Consider the following 21414-nt stretch of genomic DNA (forward strand, 5'->3'; position numbering starts at 1 on the left):
ACCAACTACGTAAGAGCGTTACCGTGCCAACTCACACATCTACACCAACTACGTAAGAGCGTTACCGTGCCGACTCATACATCTACCCCAGCTACGTAAGGCCGTTACCATGCCAACTCACACATCTACACCAACTACGTAAGAGCGTTACCGTGCCGACTCACACATCTACCCCAGCTACATAAGGCCGTTTCCATGCCAATTAACACATCTACACCAACTACATAAGGCTGTTATCGTGCCAACTCACACATGGGGTACATACTGCTAGAAAGTCAGTGGGATGGTTTCAATCCTACAGGTACATAATATTCCACCCATAGCCAGCAATATATAATTAATTTATACCTTTTTTGTTTGTAAAAGGTGCCCAACAATACAATGTTTATTACCATGTTTATTACTGTGTAGTACAATAGTGCTTATTAGTACCGAAGAGAACTTTCAGGGTACATTTTGGAAAGGTTGCTCTTTAATGAACAAAATGTACGTCTACTGTGCTGTTATTTCTGAGAGTGTACCTACACTTCACTTGTGTCCCTTCATGATAGCCATTCGACAGCAGTGTCCCTGCCTGTACCAGACTGTGTGACTGTAACAATCTCTTCCTCTGTCCTAGGACCCAGCTGCCAGTTACGACTTCAATGACAACGACCCTGACCCCTTCCCCAGATACGACTCGGCCAATGAGAACAAGTGAGTGATGAGACTCTGAGCCCGATTGGCAGATGGTCACATGACATGAACGATGCATACAGGAATCAGAATTTTAAAATCTATTACATGGTCTCATCGCTCTCTCTCTTTCCTCTCTCCCTCTCTCTCGCCTCTCTCGCCCACTCTCTCTGTGTCTCTATCAAACTGGTTCAGCTGAAAATAGGCTCACAAACATTCACAGGAGTAACAATCTCTCCACCACCTCCTCCTCTCCCTCTCTTTCTCCTTGTTTCTCTCTACTTTGATTGGATGACTCATTGATTCCCCAATCACTCAATAATTTCTAAGAATGCGCGTAACTGCCCCAACACGCGTAACACACACGTCACCTGCACATATGCTCAATCAGAGCTGGTAAACATAGAAACAGTGTGGAGAGATGGGGGGGGGGTTACACCACAGAAAAACAAATGGAGGGAGTGTGCTTGTACAAAAAGTGGGCAAATCAGCGGCAGTTTAAATATGCGTTCATACAATATCCATCAATAGAGACTGACTCACTCAGCTTAGAGGAAACAAATTAGAGGTGAAATTATTTTTTCTTTTCATTTCTGCTCTGGATAGCTTGAACTGAAAGGAACTTGGATGGAAAAGCCGAGCTCCAACTGTCATTCAACCACACACATAACAGTGCTCTTACCCCGTCTAAACTGAAATCCCATTCACTCCAGAACTACGCTAAACCGAGTTCATTTAGATAACTGATTCCTATTGTAAAGTTTTATACATGACTGAGTTTACCTCAGAACTAGACTTTGTTGTGTTTTCTGTTATAACTTAGTTTCATCCTGTGTGTGTGTGTGTGTGTGTGTGTGTGCAGACACGGGACTCGATGTGCCGGGGAGATCGCTATGCAGGCCAACAACAACAAGTGTGGAGTTGGTGTGGCCTACAATGCAAAGGTTGGAGGTAAGATGTCCGCTCACCCAAAAGTAAAGCAAGTTTAGCAAAACCTTTCTTTAAATCAATCTTACAGCAGGGCAAGGAAAAGTAGCAAAGAATCAGCTTTTAAATGCATGGCTTAGCACACAGTAGATAGGGAAGTGGATTATTGTTGTTTTGATTCTGTACGGCTTTCATCCATTTTGTTAGCAGAACTGGGTCACAGAGAGATGATGACTGAAATAATTAGGCCGTTAGGAACTGGGGCAGCCCTGAGTTAATGCAGGACAGGCCGTGACAGGAGCAGAAAACACTGAAGAGGGCCACAGCCCCCTGGCCCATTGTTACACAGGAGCACACCTGCTACAAAAGCCCTGAACAGCACACACCTGTCTGTGTGTGAGATACACAGGGGCCCAGTCACCTGTAATTACACTAACGGATGACCCAATTTCCCTCTTTCCCTCTCCCTGTGATCAGTCTCTCTCTCTCATACACACTCAATTCCACTCACCCACACACTCATTCCCAATGCAGATTACTAAAAGGTTCTAGATGTTCCCCATAAGTTGTCTACAAGGGGACAAAAATCCCCTACAGGTTACAAACATGCCATAAAATATTACATTTACATTTTACATTTTAGTCATTTGGCAGACGCTTTTTATCCAAAGCGATTTACAAGTGCATAGGTTCTTCCACAAGTTAAAGCATTGCATCCATGACTATATATAATTATGTATAAGGGGAAATCAGGAGGTAGGATTAAGATTCCACCACTGAGGAACCAGAACGGAAAACAGGCCTGAACGTGCAGCTCGATCGCCAGGTGCTCATAGTGAGGGAACCACAAGGCGACTAGAGCTGGCAGACTGGAGTGGTCTCACTGGGGAGTAGGGAATTGGGGAGCAATTAAGGATTGGGGTGTGATTAAAGATTGTATCATGCTAAATCTCCCACCTTCTTCTCTCTCCTCATCCCTCTCTCTGTCCCTCTCCCCTCTTACCCCCTCTTTCCCTCCTTATCTCTCCCCCCTCACTCTCTCTTTCTCTATCTCCCCCTCTCTCTCCCCCCCACCCTCTCTCTCTCTCTCTCAGGGATCCGTATGCTGGATGGGACAGTGACGGACGCCATCGAGGCCAGCTCCATCGGCTTCAACCCCAACCACGTGGACATCTACAGCGCCAGCTGGGGCCCCAATGACGACGGCAAGACCGTGGAGGGCCCCGGCCGGCTGGCCCAGAAGGCCTTCGAGTACGGCATCCAGAAGGTGAGGAAGAACCTTCTGGAAACTTCCGCCTTCACACCCACCCAGGGCTTTTAGATTCAATCCATCACTACTATATGAATGATCCTGTATTCTTAATTGGTTTGTCTGTTGTTGTATATTGTGCTTTCTTGAGTGCCTATTTTGGCTGCAACTGAATAGACCCCAAGGGACAATAAATATATATTGATGAGTTAATTATTGATTGAATTGATTGAATTGATTGATTATCCTGATGTGGGGTTATCTGGTCTGTAACTCTAGCAGAGGCACGTTTTGTTTAAGGATATGCACAGTCAGGTATATGTAGTCTAAGGGTACACACGTTTAAATGTATGCACTGTCAGTTATGTTGTACAGTTTAGTATTCACAGTCAGGCATGTGTAGTTTGGCTGAAATTGTGGCTCACTTGATCCCCCCCCCTCCCTTAAATCTCCCTGGACTCTCTCAGGGACGGGGCGGGAAGGGCTCCATCTTCGTGTGGGCGTCGGGGAACGGGGGCAGGCAGGGGGACAACTGCGACTGCGACGGCTACACGGACAGCATCTACACCATCTCCATCAGCAGCGCCTCCCAGCAGGGCCTGTCCCCCTGGTACGCCGAGAAGTGCTCCTCCACCCTGGCCACGGCCTACAGCAGCGGGGACTACACCGACCAGAGGATCGTGAGTGCCTCCTCTTAACCCCCTCCACCCCCTCCACCCACTCCACTGTCCTGTCTTCTTCTCTGGTTCTGTCCTCTTTGGTCCTCCCAATACTAAAAAAAATCATTCTACTCGCCCCATGCTTCCAGATAGGAGACACGGTGGTAGTGGAGGATAGGAGGATCTTTCGCATGTTGGGATGTACCCATGTTCTCTCCTCTGCTCCTCTTCCTTTCTCCATCCAATCATAGCTCTCCCAACTGAAAAATAAACAGCTCAAGCTTGGTTTTGAAACAGCTGGCAGCTGGGTGACCAGTTCAGACCAGCTCCATACTCAGCACGGTTTGACCAGCTGAAGCTATGTTCTGAAACTGCTTGTAGCTGGTCATTTTGGGAGACACAAGGTCGGTGGTTCTAATCCCAGTGTAGCCACAATAACATCCGCACAGCTGTTTGGCCCTTGAGCAAGGCCCTTAACCCTGCATTGCTCCAGGGGAGGATTGTCTCCTGCTTAGTCTAATCAACTGTACGTCGCTCTGGATAAGAGCGTCTGCCAAATGCCAATAATGTAATTTTGAGCTGGTCATAGCCGGATTTTACACCAGGGTCGTCTTCTTCCTGTTTTTTCTTTCCACTTCTGACTTTTCCTCTCTCTTCTTCCTTGTATTCTCATGTCTCACACACCTCTCCTCTCATTTCCTCTCTCCTTCTCTTCCTGTGTTCTGTTCTCTTCACATCCCTTTGTTTCTCCCCTCCTCCCCCCTCCGTCTCCTCTGTTCCTTCTCTCTCTTTGATTGTGTGTGTTTTACGTCCATTAACAGCGCTGTAAAACCCTGCTGTTTTTTCAGACCAGCGCAGATCTGCACAATCAGTGCACAGAGACGCACACGGGAACCTCCGCCTCCGCCCCTCTGGCTGCTGGGATATTCGCCCTGGCCCTGGAGCAGAAGTACGTCACCCGTGCGTGTGGCTAAGTCCGAGCCCACGCCAGCTCATGCACTCAGGCTCTTAAGCACACACCATTAGCCAGGGCAGCCGACCTTAGCTTCAAAGTCTTAGTACGGCTCGGAGCAGAAAGAGAAGTTTCAAAGTAAAAGCATTAAAAGATTGATGAAATGATTCATGTAAGTGCCAGAGAATATGTGTACTGTTTATTATATGCAGGGACATATTCGGCTTATGGTACCAGACAGCTTGTCTTCCCTTGCTGTCACTGGGCAGGTTAAAAACAAGACTAGTGCACAATACAGAGGGACATGAAGAGCATCTACATATTAGTTATGCCTGGACTGATTATATGAATATAAAAAGTGCTTTATAACTGTCATGATCTATCTGTCTATGATTTGGCAAGTCAATGTGTACAGTGGGGAAAAGGTTTCTAATATTTTTTGTTTCAAAGAAAGAAAATAGTAATAGAAGAGGGATTGAGGGGGGGTTCTACTGCAGTATTTATGGTAATTCAACAGTGACAGTGATAAAATAAGAGGAATCGGGGTGTGACATTACGCCCCGGTCTCACCTTTGGGTGTGGTTCTCTGTCTCCGCCCAGCCCCGCCCTCACCTGGCGGGACCTCCAGCACCTGGTGGTGTGGAGCTCGGAGTTCGACCCGCTGGCCAATAACCCGGGCTGGAAGCGCAACGGGGCGGGGCTCATGGTCAACAGCCGCTTTGGGTTCGGCCTGCTCAACGCCAAGGCCCTGGTGGACCTGGCCCACCCCGAAACCTGGAGGCACGTCCCTGAGAAGAGGCTCTGCGTCGTCAAGGACGACGGCTTCCAGCCCAGGTAGGGGAGGGAGGGAGAGGGACGGACAGGTGTGCTACGTTACATTACATTTCATTTTATTTAGCAGATGCTTCCAACCAAAGCCACATACAAAATACATCCCAAGGTCACAGAACAGGTCTGGTAAGGTACAATTCACATAGGATCAGTAATAAAGCCATGAGCATAAGGTAGATAAGCCAAGTCTGAAATTAATAAGGTCAGGAACTACAGTACCGAGACAAATACAACTTCAAAAGTCCTAGATTAAAGTACAAAATACAGCAAGGGGCTCAAGATGGAGACAGGTGAAAACAAGTGACAATAGACTAGGGGACTCGTCAAGTCACGGTACAGCGTGAAGTGATGAGTCTTCAAACTGTGACGGAATATTTTTAACTCATTTACCAGTTAATTATTACGCGCTGTGACTCACACTTTCTGATCCGCTGTTGTCAGTCTGTTTTAGCGGTCATGCTAAGTCTGTTCAAACACACGCCCCTGTGACGCAAGAACACAATAAAGACTTCCGCTGATGTTGCTCGTTTATTTTTTATGTCGTGTCATCATGGCCCATTGCACTATTCAAAAGTATTGAGAACATATTCATAGTCCAAAGGATCTAAAAATATAATTGCTATATTTCCCACCGTCAATACAGGTCGACGTAGAGCACATCAAGTTCTCGTGAATGGAAAAAAAGCAGAAGGATGTGGTGCTCTTTGGTTTAGGGGGTCTTAAATGAAGAAAGGCCTCTCAATCTGCACATAAACTAAAAATGAAAACGAAGCCTGTAATCCAGGCTGCGGCAGACATGCTAACGTCCCCCTAGTGCTGCCGTTCATACGCATTAGCCTTTTCTTTTAAACGACTGTCACTGTGGTTATAAAACCACGTTTCGCGTTCTAAACCTCCACAGATTGGAACGATTCGGCCATTGCGTGTTCGTGTATTTTTAATAACGGGTGAAATGGATAGTTTGACGTTAGGGGAGGGAGGAATGGGGCTGGGCTTCGATATTGTGGGAAAATACCCGTTACCTCGCCTTCACGCGCTGACACTGTGAGATAAGAGGAATGGGGTTAACAGGTTACCGTCAATCCGCCGATTATTTTATTTTGGAGGCAGGGGGTTTGTTAAATGCTTTCATAATCTGGGCAGTAATCCAGTAGAGCATTAGGCCAAATAATCCCGTAATTGCTTCCTGTCAGTTCCATCACGATACACCCTCCACTTTTCATTCTGCAGGTGTCATCTCTCTGCCGCTGCTATGGCGTATTCCCATTTGCCTTAAATATACACACATTTATACATTCCATTCATGTATTTTTTTTATCATTCAGCATAGCGTTCTATGCACACAGTTTTTATAAACAACTTTTTGTCCTCAAGTTTGAAGCTACTGCGTGTCCATTTTGTGGGTGAATGCGGCAGAAGTGTGAATCCCCTTCTTCTCTTGTGCCCTTTATCGTGGTTTGGAACATCCCTGTGGTTGCCATTTTACACACTGACCTCTTTATTCATTGGTTCTTTCAGAATTATGACAAGTGCCAGTGAGATCACCATAGAGATCCCCACCAAGGCCTGTGCTGGAGAAGACAGTGCCATCCGCTCCCTGGAGCACGTGCAGTTGGAGACCAGCATCGAGTACACCAGGAGAGGAGACCTGCGCATCATCCTCACCTCTCCTTCAGGTACACAACACACCTGTACACCTACTGTATACCACCCTCACCTCTCCTTCAGGTACACAACACATCTGTTCACCTACTGTATACCACCCTCACCTCTCCTTCAGGTACACAACACATCTGTTCACCTACTGTATACCACCCTCACCTCTCCTTCAGGTACACAACACACCTGTTCACCCTCACCTCTCCTTCAGGTACACAACACACCTGTACACCTACTGTATACCACCCTCACCTCTCCTTCAGGTACACAACACACCTGTACACCTACTGTATACCACCCTCACCTCTCCTTCAGGTACACAACACACCTGTTCACCCTCACCTCTCCTTCAGGTACACAACACACCTGTACACCTACTGTATACCACCCTCACCTCTCCTTCAGGTACACAACACACCTGTACACCTACTATATACCACCCTCACCTCTCCTTCAGGTACACAACACACCTGTACACCTACTGTATACCACCCTCACCTCTCCTTCAGGTACACAACACATCTGTTCACCTACTGTATACCACCCTCACCTCTCCTTCAGGTACACAAGACACCTGTACACCTACTGTATACCACCCTCACCTCTCCTTCAGGTACACAACACACCTGTACACCTACTGTATACCACTCTCACCTCTCCTTCAGGTACACAACACACCTGTTCACCCTCACCTCTCCTTCAGGTACACAACACACCTGTACACCTACTGTATACCACCCTCACCTCCTTCAGGTACACAACACACCTGTACACCTACTGTATACCACCCTCACCTCTCCTTCAGGTACACAACACACCTGTACATCTACTGTATACCAACCTCACCTCTCCTTCAGGTACACAACTCACCTGTTCACCCTCACCTCTCCTTCAGGTACACAACACACCTGTTCACCCTCACCTCTCCTTCAGGTACACAACACACCTGTACACCTACTGTATACCACCCTCACCTCTCCTTCAGGTACACAACACACCTGTTCACCCTCACCTCTCCTTCAGGTACACAACACACCTGTACACCTACTGTATACCACCCTCACCTCTCCTTCAGGTACACAACACACCTGTACACCTACTATATACCACCCTCACCTCTCCTTCAGGTACACAACACACCTGTACACCTACTATATACCACCCTCACCTCTCCTTCAGGTACACAACACACCTGTACACCTACTGTATACCACCCTCACCTCTCCTTCAGGTACACAACACATCTGTTCACCTACTGTATACCACCCTCACCTCTCCTTCAGGTACACAAGACACCTGTACACCTACTGTATACCACCCTCACCTCTCCTTCAGGTACACAACACACCTGTACACCTACTGTATACCACCCTCACCTCTCCTTCAGGTACACAACACACCTGTTCACCCTCACCTCTCCTTCAGGTACACAACACACCTGTACACCTACTGTATACCACCCTCACCTCCTTCAGGTACACAACACACCTGTACACCTACTGTATACCACCCTCACCTCTCCTTCAGGTACACAACACACCTGTACATCTACTGTATACCAACCTCACCTCTCCTTCAGGTACACAACTCACCTGTTCACCCTCACCTCTCCTTCAGGTACACAACACACCTGTTCACCCTCACCTCTCCTTCAGGTACACAACACACCTGTACACCTACTGTATACCACCCTCACCTCTCCTTCAGGTACACAACACACCTGTTCACCCTCACCTCTCCTTCAGGTACACAACACACCTGTACACCTACTGTATACCACCCTCACCTCTCCTTCAGGTACACAACACACCTGTACACCTACTGTATACCACCCTCACCTCTCCTTCAGGTACACAACACACCTGTTCACCCTCACCTCTCCTTCAGGTACACAACACACCTGTACACCTACTGTATACCACCCTCACCTCTCCTTCAGGTACACAACACACCTGTACACCTACTGTATACCACCCTCACCTCTCCTTCAGGTACACAACTCATCTGCACACCTCTCTCAGTATTTGATTGGCTGCTGTGTCACCTTCCCCAGGCACCAGTGCTGTCCTGCTGACGGAGCGAGAGAGGGACACGTCCTCCAGTGGCTTCCGAAACTGGGCCTTCATGTCCGTGCACACCTGGGGGGAAGACCCCACGGGCACCTGGACCCTCACCATCACAGACATGGTGAGTCACAGCACCACCTGGTGCCCTGGGGGACTGAACTGCAGGGGGGTGTTGGGTTTAAAGTCCTGGAGGACTGAACTGCAGGGGGGGTGTTGGGTTTAAAGTCCTGGGGGACTGAACTGCAGGGGGGGTGTTGGGTTTAAAGTCCTGGAGGACTGAACTGCAGGGGGGGTGTTGGGTTTAAAGTCCTGGAGGACTGAACTGCAGGGGGGGTGTTGGGTTCAAAGTCCTGGAGGACTGAACTGCGGGGGGGTGTTGGGTCCTGGATGAGCTTCAGACTGAGATGGGTGTTCTGGGGGTTGCCATTTGTGTACAACTGATTTCATTGAAGTGAACATTTCACTGCACATTGTGCTTGTATGATGGAGTATGTGACAAATAAACTTTAATTTGATTTGAATTGTATCATATAGACCGCCAAACTTGCTACTGGTATTTAGCAGACCTGGGTGAAATACGTAATTGTTTTGGATTCAAATACTTTTCTACACTTTACTGAGCTTGTCTGGTGAATTAGAACCTGTGAGATACTCTTGAAAAGTGCAAACTCAGCCTTCTGCACCAGGAAGATCAATCGAGCAGAAAAAAGTATATGAGTCCAAAATAATTATGAATTATTTGCCTCAGGTCTGGTATTCAGTAGGGAGCTGTTTAATTTATGGGTCACATGCTGGCAATACTCCAGAGAACTACGCTGTGTAGGAGGGGTTCATTCAAAACAGTCACTCATGCTTATGAATTATCTGTGTGTGTGTGTGTGTGTGTGTGTGTGTGTGTGCAGTCGGACCGTGTAGAGAACGAGGGGCAGGTGGTTTCCTGGAGGTTGATCCTGCACGGCACACAGGAGAGGCCGCAGCACATGAAGGGGGGGAGGGTGTACGAGCCCTACAACAGCGTGCAGAACGACCGCCGCGGTGTGGGCCAGATGGAGGAGATGATGGAGGTGGGAGGAGAACACACACGCGTACACACACATACACATACACAAAAACGTACACCCACACACACACCCACATGCATACATGCATATATAAGCACATATGCACACGTGCACACATACACAAAAAACACACACACCCATACACACACATGCACACAAACACACACACACACCCACATGCATACACACATATATACACACACGTGCACTCACACTCAGTCATATCCAAACACAAACACACACACACGTGCACTCACACTTAGTCATATCCAAACACACCAGATTAATGTGTCTCTCCTCTGCAGTACTGTAACCTTCTCCTCTTCCTGTCTGTCTGTCTATCCACAGGAGGTCCTCACAAAGCCCCACGCATCCCACAAGGCCAAAGCCACTGCTGGGGGCACAGGGAAGGACAGCGCCCTCCTCCATTTCCTCAAATCTGCCTTGCGGGACCACCCCTCGTCAGGACGATCACACCCCAGCCACGCCCTGTTCAAGCCCTCACGCATGTCCTACCAGGACCTCTACCAGGCCCTGGACATGCTAAACCAGGACCGGGGCCTGGAGGATTGGCTGTATGCCGATTACTGGGAGGAATTTCACCGGAGCAAGCCACGCAGACACCAAAACAGCAGGCTAATACAGGCTCTCACTGACATACTCACCGATGAACAGTACTGAGTCCAGCCACAAGGGGAGCCAGAGTGCTGAGTGCTGGTGTGGTCTGCCATGGGGAGAAAGAAGGAAAGAAAGAAAGAAAGAAAGAAAGAAAGGGGTTGGAGGATAACATCAGCTCTTCCAGTGAAATTTCTGTCAATTATATCCTGTTCTGATTGTTTTCATTTTGTTCTGTTCTGGTCTGTCACTCTACATTTTGAATGTTTGTTTTTCATGGTTGTCTAGAATGTATCAACATATTCAAGTTTTCTGTCGGGTGGGCTTATTAACGGTTTTCTATGAATAAGCTACCTTCAAAAGACTCTAAAATGCTACCTACTCTTGTCTGCTTTGGAAAATGTAGGTCTACTGAGAAAATCTTGACATGGTCCTGTTTGTTACATCATCATTTCTGCAGTACTACACTATGGAGTAGACTGTTGCTATTGTTACAGTTCTACCCCCACCCCTAATGATATATATTTATAGAATATATCCAATATGTGAACTGGTTTTGCCTGTCACATTACAGGCAGAGACAATTTTCAGAATTAGATTTTTTACTGCTACTAGTTTTATATATTAACATGCATAATGCCGCAGATAGTTATTGTTCCAAGGATTTTATAATTACAGCATCAGTCGAGCTGAATTATTTCTCTATGAAAGCGTCCTTTCGGTCTATGAATAAAGATGGCAAGAAGTAGCCTACAGCTACAGTGATATTCAATTAAATGGGATGTACGGTATGTGGGATATCTATGCAATACACATTATAAAGTACTGTACCTGCTCAGTGGCGAATATAATCTTGAATGGTGTGACACTTTCAGCTCTAAGATCCACGCATCGTCGCAAGGTTACCGGCGTCTCGCAGTTTGTGGCACCAAGTTCTCATCCAACTATTTATTTCACATCCTGCTTCCTATGTTTACCACCTGTCTGAGTTCTGGGATGTGTTAAGCTGCCTTTAAACCGATTGGCCACATTTATGTAAAATCATGTGTGGCTTTATTGTCGGAAAAGCCGTTTTCTATGTCTTAATTTATGTGCAATAGGCTACTATTCCGGCAGAGTTGCGTCGCAAGTTAAAACGTTGGTTAAATGTGCTTGTGCCGCTTGTACAACACTTGAATGTGAGTTGCAGCCTACCCCTGACGTCATTCCTAATTTTTATGTGCAGTCATGCCATAGTTGTTTTTCCTTGTGTCTTACTAGTACATGACATTTAAAATGTATGTACTATGTAGCTTATTGTAGCTTAATTTATAGGCCGACAATATACATATATTTCTACAATAAATTGTTAAAACTGTTATTGACTTCGCATTTGATAATAAAAATGGTTCAAGAGATATTGTGTCAGTAGCATTATTGAATTAAAAGACTAAAAAATCCCAATGGGGGTTGGTGATCACGTTCCAATTGGTCTGCGTCCCATGTAGCTACCCAGACTCAGTGATCCAAAAATCGCGTTCAGTGCATCAGGTGGAGCTCACTCGATTCCAGATTCAACACAAATCCGTACAACTAGACTGCCAGTTTTACCGGACACACACATACTGGACTGGTAGGCGTTTGCTTTGGCGGGCAGCCAGCCGACTTGGATTGATAAACACACTCAACGCACGACTCTGGCGCAGGTAAGACACCACTGCCGCCCTGTGGAGATAGTGTGGCATTACATACGACTATACAACTTTGTGAACCGTGGTCATTTTAATTTAATTAAATGAATAAAATAGGCTAAAACAGTTTTAAGGCTCCGTGCTGGCTAACCTCCCCCAAGCCCTTTCACTCCCTTTCTGAATAGTCTACTTTTTCTTCACCGAGAGGGGGTGGTGTGATTTCAACTTATTTCGGACTAAATGGTCCAGATAGATCTGCGGTCCATTTACAGCCCACCCGACCTATTCAATGTCTAGGTTTATTTGAAACCTTGTTTTGATGCTGCCATCCGTGGTTGATCTGACATTTGACAAAACATTAGCGGTGTTTTTTCTTTTTTTCCGTTTGAGAGACGGAAGAATCCCACTGATAGTTCTGTGGAAGAAACCCAGACACATCTCTGTGAAAGAACCCCCGTGATGATGATGCAGCAACATGATACAAACAATGTTGCTTGGAGACCTTGAGCCAAGTGCGGTGTGAAGCCATTGCTCCTTCTCCACGGAAGATCATATCAGTTCTTCACAACTTCTGCATTTAGAACTTGCGCTGTCAAAAATGGCTGAGGAATTTGTGAGCGCTAAAGTGAAAGGTGACAGGGTGGTTTTGTTTTTGAAACCGTCCTGTCCATATTGCGTGATGGCTCAGGAGGTTTTATCGAAGTATAGCTTCAAAGCCGGACACCTGGAACTCGTTGACATCAGCGGACGCGAAGATGTTAGCGAAATCCAAGATTACTTCCTCAATACAACCGGAGCTCGAACCGTGAGTGTTCTTATTAGGCATATAGCCTACCCTACATGTCTTTTTCCTACTAAAGAAATAGATTATTAGCAATACCAGTTGTCGTGATTTATTGCACAACAAGCTGCATTAATCGCATGCAGCTTAATGTAAACCACCGACGTGAGAATGTTAGGTTCATGAAGTAGAAACAAATACATAAAAATACGCAGCTAGTTGTTGAGATGTATGACATGTTTTTCATTTTCTTATTCGGTTCAACAGCTTGTCAGAATGACTCAGCATCTGTAAATAGCTGGGTATGAGAACGGGAGCGGGGATAAATTAAATTGTTAAACATAGAACAGTTTATGTGTGTGCTTTGATTATTCATGGTCTATTGAATCTATTTTTATATTCAATCTGGTTAAGCCTTAGAATTTCCTGCCACCTATTCTAAGGCTGCTTCTTGGTAAAATAATTTGTTGGGTGTTGGGTGTGGCTGGGTTTGGCTTTCAGAGGAAATCGTGTCGGTGCAGACCTTATCGTTCTAATAGAAGTGAGTTACAGGGCAGACACAAAGTCTTTATACAGCTGGTCTCCTGAAAATAAAAAGTAAATCTTCAGGGACAAGTCAAAGTCATGAGGACTTTATTAATGCCAGGGTTGGAGGGGGCAAAGTGGTTGTTTTCAGAAAATCTTCTTGCTCCTACTGTAGTCAGGCCAATATACTGCATGTGCTATCCAAGTGCCACTTGGATCTAGGTTGAGATACATATTTTTGAACATTTTGACTCCGTCCACCCCAATGCAGCTCAGGTTTTACATGGATGGAGCCTGGCTATGTTCCAGTCGACTGGAAAACTTTCACTTTTCAACCCAACATAGCCAGGTTTTACTCAAATGCCCAGATGGCTTTTCACCACAGAAACGTTCATGATATCAGAGCACAGTAGGACATGGTCCACATAATTCTGGACTGCAGGAGCAGAAAGACCTGTATGTGTGTGTGCTAATATTGGTGTGTGTATGTGTATGTATGTGCTAATATTGGTCTGTGTGTATGTGTGTGCGTGTTTGTATATGTATGTGTGTCTATGCGCACGTGTGTGTCTTTGTGTGCTAATATTTTCTGTGTGTGTGTGTGTACGTGTATGTGTGTCTGTGTGTGTTAATATTGGTGTGTGTATGCTAATATTGGTGTGTATGTGTGTCTGTGTGTGTGCTAATATTGGTGTATGTGTAAATATTGGTGTGTGTGTGTGTGCTAATATTGGTGTGTATGTGTGTGTGTGTTTGTGTGTGTGTGCGTGTGTGTGTGCAGGTGCCGCGGGTGTTCATAGGGGAGCAGTGTATAGGAGGCGGCACTGACATTGCAGGGCTGGATGAGAGTGGGAAGCTGGAGGGAATGCTGCAGTCTATGGGAGCCCTGCAGTGACCAGCACAGCCCTGCAACCTGGCTGGGGTAAGACACGCGCACACACACACATACACACATGCCATTTAGGTACAACCACACACACACACACGCATGCGCGCATGCACACACGCACACACACACACACTCAAGCACACACGCACACACACACACATGCCATTTAGGTACAACCACACACACACACACACACACACATGCATGCACGCATGCACACACACACATACACATGCACGCACACACACACACACACCATTTAGGTACAACCACACACATACACACGCGCACACATACACACGCGCACACACACACACACCATTTTAGGTACAACCACACACATACACACGCACGCATGCGCGCATGCACACGCACACACACACACACACTCAAGCACACACACACACACACACACACACACCATTTAGGTACAACCACACACACATGCACACACACAGTCATTATTCAAGCCCCAGAGTACAGTGTCTCAGGGACTCTCTATTCTCTCTTCCTCACAGACTGGGCTTGTGGCATCACGTGACTGCAGCTCTGCTCTTCCCCTCTTCTGTATGAAATCTCAGTTCAGCCCTGGCTGCTGGTCTAACTCACCATGCCTCTGAAGAGCTCAGCTCACCGCCAATCACACGTGCAAGCTCTGGACATGACAGTGTGCTTGTGGTAGATTACTGTATAGAGACTGTATTATGCTGAATGCTTGCTGGATCTCTGACAGTGTCGAGCTTATAACTGAGGAATAAAGGATGACTTTATGTTTGCCAGGACTGTAGGCTGGTGAATGCGGTTGATGAAATTACCTGTTCCTACACTGGTGCTTCCACTGTATGTGCCATTACCCCCAATGCACCGCTTACTGAAGCTGAATATGTTTTACTGAAACATTAAAACATATCGATCGATCAAGACTGGTTTCAAGTTGTTTGTTAGAAGTGAGCTGTTACCTATTGGAGAGCAAACCTGGGACAGTTTTGTTTAGCAAGCGACATCTACTGGGCAATGTGGAAGATGCAGCTTTCCTGGAACTAGAGATTAAAGAGAGATGTAGGCGAAGGCTGAACACACACACACACACACACACACACATACACACACACACACAAAGACTACCTTAAATGCAAGAACCCAGCCAAGAATGCACATATTCTGATTTTTGCAGTTTTTTTACTTTCAAAATGGAAAAAATAAAGATGAACAATGGCATATTCAAAATATAAATACAAAGCCAATAGAAATATTTACCATTAGAAAATGAAAAATACAATCTGGTGGTCTCAACAAAATTATATTTCTTCCTGTATACACAGGGGAAACGTCCCTGAGAACAAGAGAGAGAATCCTGATGTATTTTTAAATGACCTTTCAATAACTGAGGAAGTGGTTGATAAGCTAACAACAATGCTAACTGGTAACATTTTAATGGCTGTAATATTAATGGGCCTCACCACTCAAGCAGCGAACTCATCGGGCCTGTTTCAGAGACACAGGTTAAGTTTAGTCCGAGACTTAAGTTACATTTTAAATGGAGATTCTCCATACAAAACACAATTTAGTCCAAGACTAACCTTAATCTGTGTCTGTGAAACTGGCCCATGGATTTCAACATGCTGCCGGTTTGAGCCAATCAGGATCAAGTGTATTGAGTGTTCATCGGCTTAACAAGCTTGCCCAAATCGAGGTAGCCAGAAAGCAATCCCTGAAATGAACTCCGTATTTTTCACGGTGACTTTTTTCAGTCTAAGGCAGTGGCGCTCACCCCTGGTCCTGGAGAGCCGCAGGGTCTGCTGGCTTTCGTTGTTACTCAGTAGTAAATTCACTTATCTTTAATTGATCAATTAACTCAGCTGACCTTGTTCCTTGGGTCTGAACTGGTTGCTGATACTAAGGCGAACACAAAAGCCAGCACACCCTGCGGCTTTCCAGGACCAGGAGTGAGGACCGCCGGTCGAAGATAAGAGCTCAGATTTAATGTTTATCTCGGAGGCTGGCTGAACGGCCATTTTGCCTGTGACTATTTCGCTCACTTCTTCGGCGTGGTCTTCTCCTGCGATTTCCCTGCTCGGTGTTGCGTCTGGTAGGCGTCGGACTCGATGCGGCCGGGGGCGTCGTTCAAGCGGACGAAGACGTCCTCCTCCACCTCGATGGCCCGGTGCACCCTCTGCTTCACGCCTTTGGAGAGCCATTTCGGTTTGGGCGGCTTCTCCTTGGGGTCCACAGCCTGGTACAGGTTCTCCCCTTCAGCCAGCGTGATCTTGTACTTGTGCCAGGGGCAGACGATGCACAGCCGGCCGTTAAACTCCTACAGATACAGAACAAAACAAGGGCGTCGGAAAACAGGGAAACAGACTGAATTAATCAGAGGATATAGAGCAGGGGTGCCAAACTGAATTCCCAGGGGGCTGCAGTGTCTGCAGGTTTTTGGGGTTTCCTTCAGATGTCAAAAAAGGCCTTGAGGGGTGTCTCGGTGGCGCAGCCTGTAGAGCACTGACCGCATGCTCATTGCGAGCCGCGACGTCGGCGGTTCGAATCCGACCGTCCGACATTTGTCGCATGTCTTCCCCTCTCTCTCGCTCCCATTCTTCCTGTCTCTCTATACTATATACTGTCCAATAAAGCTGAAAAAGGCCTAAAAAAATCTTTTAAAAAAAACAAAGGCCTTGAGAACAAGGTGTGTGGACTTAATCAATGACTTGAATGAACCACAGGCACCAAGAACATCCCAAAAACCAGCAGACACGGGTCCCTCCAGGCCTGGAGTTTGACACCTGTGATCTACAGCTCTGCTGGTTGAGGATGACAGGGCGCACGGATGGGATTCGGTGACTTGCCTCTATGTCTCCATATTGTAAAAGGCCACCAGAATCTGTAAAAAAAAGAAAAAAAAAGAAAAGAGAGATCAGTATATGCCAATACATCCGTGGGAAACAAATCAAGTGACTCACATTCTTTCTTTCGAAGCCAATAATAATGCTCGAGTGCAAAACTATTTGGTGCTACCGTGTATGTTCTTTATCTCTACTTTGAATCTAAAGCACTTTATAGCATGTAACAAAAGTAACAAAAAGAAAAGTATGACCACTTCCACTGTCTGCAGACACACTACCCTGTAGTACACTTTCTTATGTTGTGTAGTTAACATTAAGTGGCTTAGGGTTGGTTAGACTTTAGATGAGACCAATGGGAGAGCCAGGTTCCTGTCGGTAGTGGTGGTGTTGGGTCAGTAGGAGAATCAGTCATAGCTACTGGGGCAGCCTGTAGCGTAGAGGTTAAGGTAAATGACTGGGACCCGCAAGGTTTGTGGTTCGATCCCCGGTCAAGCCACAATAAGATCCGCACAGCCGTTGGGCCCTTGAGCAAGGCCCTTAACCCTACATTGCTGCAGGGGATGATTGTCACCTGTTTAGTCAAATCAACTGTACGTCGCTCTGGATAAGAGCGTCTGCCAAATGCCATTAATGTACTGTATTCAACTTCATATTACACTGACCTAAGTCAGGGAACATCAAATCTGGCCCTAAAGGTCAAATTCAGCCCTGGTTTCGTTTTCTCCCAGGTAATTCACCAAACATTTAATATTACTGATTGGCTAGACTGTCTTCACAGGTAAAGGGAGGGTAAACAGGGAACTAAGGTATGTGGCCACTTGGGATGAACTCCCTTAGCTTGGGTGTGGCAAAGTGTTTTGGGACAGAAGTTACAGAGCACAACCCAGGTAGGTGGTGACAGGCGTTTCATTCCCTCCTTCTGAAGCATTTTAAATGGACGAACGGCACCACATAAATGCAATTGAATAAAATGAACCACATAAAAATACATTTTACATCCTGCTGAGGTCCCCGTTTTCCGAAACGCATCAAGGCCCTGGCCTATCCCTGTACTCACGGTAACAGCGCATGTCCAAGGCGTGGAACACGCCGTCGTGGTGGAGGACCAGCACCTCCCTGCCGTTCACGAGCTTCGTCACGCGGCCTGCCCGGATAATCTCATCCTTCTTCGCTATGAAATGAGAGGAGGGCGGCGCTGGCGATGCGGGTGAGGACGAGGATGACTCATCAGACATAGCTTTTAATCAGACGCGCTCAGTCTCCGACTCCTGCACCAGAAGCACAAAAACTGGTCATAAACAATTTGACACCTGGAAATAAATATCAGACCTTGCTGAAAAATTCAGCTATGGTCAACTAGAAATGTCCAGCTACGAGCAGTCTCAAAACATATATTGAGCTGGTCAAACCTTGCAGAGTGGGCAGCGGGTCTGAGCTGGTCAACCATCTACCAGCTGTTTCAAAACATAGCTTGAGCCGTGTTTCTTTCAGCAGGGGAGAGAGAAAGATATAATAACGTTTTCAATGCATAATTGAAAGTGGCTGCAAGAAGAGACTACGTGTAAAACTGTAAATGTTTAAAACGAGTGTTAGTGCTGTGCTGCCTAATGATAATCAAGACCCTACTAATAATTTGTATTATTAATATTAATACTGCGACATGGGTTGAACTTTATGCATTTATTCTCTACGTATTTAATATTTATATTATGAGCATTAAAGGATCTGTAAATCGTTAGGTTACCACATTTACTATACATCCCATAGGGTATATATAGATAAAATACGTTGCCAGGTAACGTCAATGACACGTTTACACTAGCCAGGTAGCTATATGTTTATTCTGAATAATATGCCCGCAGTGGTGTTATGAGTCAATTAGCCACTGAGCGCAATGATTTACTCGGATGTTTACCTTGGATAACACGCCAGCACGTGCCTGCTCGTTGATGATCACGGATGAAAATGCGCCTGGATGTGTCTACATGCCGCAGCAGGGCACCTGTAGGACACAGTTCGACCCTCCGCCCTCTCCAGGAATCGCCCGTTAGGTGTCAGAACGTACCCATGCTGGGGTGGGGCGCTGAACGCTATCTGCGCTAGTGAATGCGACATTTATGTGCCAATTCTTATCTCTGTTCAACACACCGCCGAAGCAGAATGCCTACAAACGAATATAAACGCTTTGCAATTAACAGAGTAGCTAGCCAGAGCGCATTACGATCGTTTTAAAAGATGCGTTTGCTTAAACGTCTTGTTACTCAGATATCAGGCGGTCCTTCGAACCGGTTAACACCAAAATAAGGTACTTTTCCCGACATCTGACTGCATTGCGAACCACACAGAATAAAACAGGATACTTCAACAGCTCCGTGAAGTTGGCAAAGGTTATCAAAATAAAAGTCCGGTGAATAAAATTATTTATGAACTGTAATTTTGTCAATTTTCATTGTTAAATTAATACAGTTGGATATAATTGTCATGTATTTGCAGAGAATACAAAATAGTGCACTAATTTCTATAAAAAACTGTTTGCCACCAGTTGTTGCTGTCTGTCAGATGTGGTATGGGCATGCATTGCCAGACTGTCAATTGCCAACCAGCTCATTTGCATAGCTCATAACTCAAAAACTATAAATTGTTACCAAATGAAAAGGGGTATACATTTGTTAGCTGGACCCATATCTTTCAGATTCTACAGTCATTGTTGTGAAATCATGTTCCCAGCAATTGTTGCTGTGTTTCCAGTGTGGGGGCAGCCATACGTTGCTATTGACAATTGCTGGTTACATGATTTTAGATAATAAATGTATAATTTTATAGATATTATACATAGATTTAATGTATGCCCCTTCATATTTGGCAACATTTTTTTCAAACAGTAAGCAGGTATGCAAATTATTGTTATTGAACCGAAGGTGTCAAGCAATTTATGCTTGGCCAACATTATAGTAACTAGTCAAATAAGCAAGCTAGTTGCTTGCTGACTTTTATAAGTTGTATCAGCAATGAACTTAAACAAAGGTAATTATGTGAGGAAGCGCGGAACACGCGGTAACTATGTTCTCATTGTTTAACGTTACTCAGCAGCTCTTATTTTGACGGAAAATCACTGGAAGTTGAACTTCTGTACAGGAAATCTAATTGTTGCTAGCTTCATGGAGCTACTTCAACCAAGCAAAACACAGCTGTTTCCGGTGTAACGTTTAAAGAGGTCCCATTGGAAAGAAATGTTACATGATTTTTAAGCATTCAAAATTGCTTCAGTAAATATCCAGTAATATAAATTGACTGAATATAGAAAAAGCGTAAACTGTGCAAGTCGCTAAGTGTCTGTTAAATTCCTAAAAAGTAAAAATAAGATTACATATACTGCGTTGCATTCAATCAACACTGCACCTTCAACAAAAATGAATGCAAGCACTTTTCTTTACGAAATTAGCTTGTGAATAAAGTTTTATTGATTGCAGATCTAGAGCGACATTTTGTACAATGCAGACACAAGGGCAAAGGTCAGCGAAGTGCAGTGATTCACCAGAGGGGGGAAATGTAGTCTCAAGAGAGACAGGAAGTGCAAGAAGTGCAGAATTTATTTATAACTTCCCGAATAAAGTGTAGATTAAATGCAGGCCTCACTTGAATTCCCTGTGTGACATGAAGGACAGTGTCAGTTAAACTAGGAAAACAAGAGAAGTCTAAACTGGTGTGTCATTATTACTTTTTTATTTATTTTTTCCATTTATAACCAGAATTCCTTTAAGCATGAACTCCCCTTTGGGATATTTTACGGTCAACCGGTCTTACATCATTGACTACCCCCCTCCCTCCCCCCTAAGAAGCATCAGTCACACACTCCACACATTGGCAATGTGAAGCCTTACAATTTTAGGACATGTCTGAAAACAAGTCTTTGAAATATAATTCTATATTGAGCGCAGTAAAAAAAAAAAAAGGAAAAAAAAGAAAGAAAATAAATTGTGTGGATGAAAAATGCGAACACGTCAGTGCTGAAACG

At 45.5% G+C, this 21414-nt stretch overlaps 3 protein-coding genes across 5 annotated transcripts in view; 2 read left to right on the plus strand and 1 right to left on the minus strand.

The window, feature by feature from the left end:
• Nucleotides 1-11651, plus strand: part of LOC133140684 (neuroendocrine convertase 1-like) — a 19907-nt gene extending 8256 nt beyond the window's left edge. Inside the window, exons 5-14 of the mRNA XM_061260808.1 lie at nucleotides 620-696; nucleotides 1538-1626; nucleotides 2697-2869; nucleotides 3319-3531; nucleotides 4359-4459; nucleotides 5063-5296; nucleotides 6812-6969; nucleotides 9006-9139; nucleotides 9921-10082; nucleotides 10428-11651. Coding sequence (XP_061116792.1) covers nucleotides 620-696; nucleotides 1538-1626; nucleotides 2697-2869; nucleotides 3319-3531; nucleotides 4359-4459; nucleotides 5063-5296; nucleotides 6812-6969; nucleotides 9006-9139; nucleotides 9921-10082; nucleotides 10428-10760 — 1674 coding nt within the window. The 3' untranslated portion in view covers nucleotides 10761-11651. The remainder of the gene's footprint in view (nucleotides 1-619; nucleotides 697-1537; nucleotides 1627-2696; nucleotides 2870-3318; nucleotides 3532-4358; nucleotides 4460-5062; nucleotides 5297-6811; nucleotides 6970-9005; nucleotides 9140-9920; nucleotides 10083-10427) is intronic.
• A 1127-nt stretch (nucleotides 11652-12778) lies between these two features.
• On the plus strand, nucleotides 12779-15480 carry LOC133140939 (glutaredoxin-1-like). Its single transcript, XM_061261256.1, has 3 exons — nucleotides 12779-13169; nucleotides 14452-14592; nucleotides 15078-15480. The coding sequence occupies exons 1-2, from the start codon at nucleotides 12963-12965 to the stop codon at nucleotides 14563-14565; spliced, it is 321 nt and encodes a 106-aa protein (XP_061117240.1). The 5' UTR covers nucleotides 12779-12962; the 3' UTR covers nucleotides 14566-14592; nucleotides 15078-15480.
• Nucleotides 15481-15718: 238 nt separating this feature from the next.
• Nucleotides 15719-19729, minus strand: LOC133139861 (Rieske domain-containing protein-like). Of its 3 annotated transcripts, none has more exons than XR_009709963.1 (5): nucleotides 18809-19729; nucleotides 18457-18667; nucleotides 17403-17437; nucleotides 16501-16873; nucleotides 15719-16338 (listed from the first exon to the last, which is right to left on the minus strand). XR_009709963.1 is itself a non-coding variant. In XM_061259309.1 (5 exons), exons 3-5 carry the CDS (start codon nucleotides 18632-18634, stop codon nucleotides 16595-16597), a joined length of 492 nt encoding a protein of 163 aa, XP_061115293.1. In that variant the 5' UTR covers nucleotides 18635-18667; nucleotides 18809-18883; nucleotides 19315-19729; the 3' UTR covers nucleotides 15719-16594. The 3 variants fall into 3 exon arrangements, 2 of the variants coding, with proteins under 2 accessions (XP_061115293.1, XP_061115291.1); XM_061259309.1 differs by having other exon boundaries at nucleotides 15719-16873; nucleotides 18809-18883; nucleotides 19315-19729; XM_061259307.1 differs by having other exon boundaries at nucleotides 15719-16873; nucleotides 19315-19728.
• Between the last annotated feature and the right edge of the window lie 1685 nt (nucleotides 19730-21414).

Source organism: Conger conger, chromosome 11, assembly GCF_963514075.1.
Source record: "Conger conger chromosome 11, fConCon1.1, whole genome shotgun sequence".
NCBI lineage: Eukaryota > Metazoa > Chordata > Actinopteri > Anguilliformes > Congridae > Conger > Conger conger.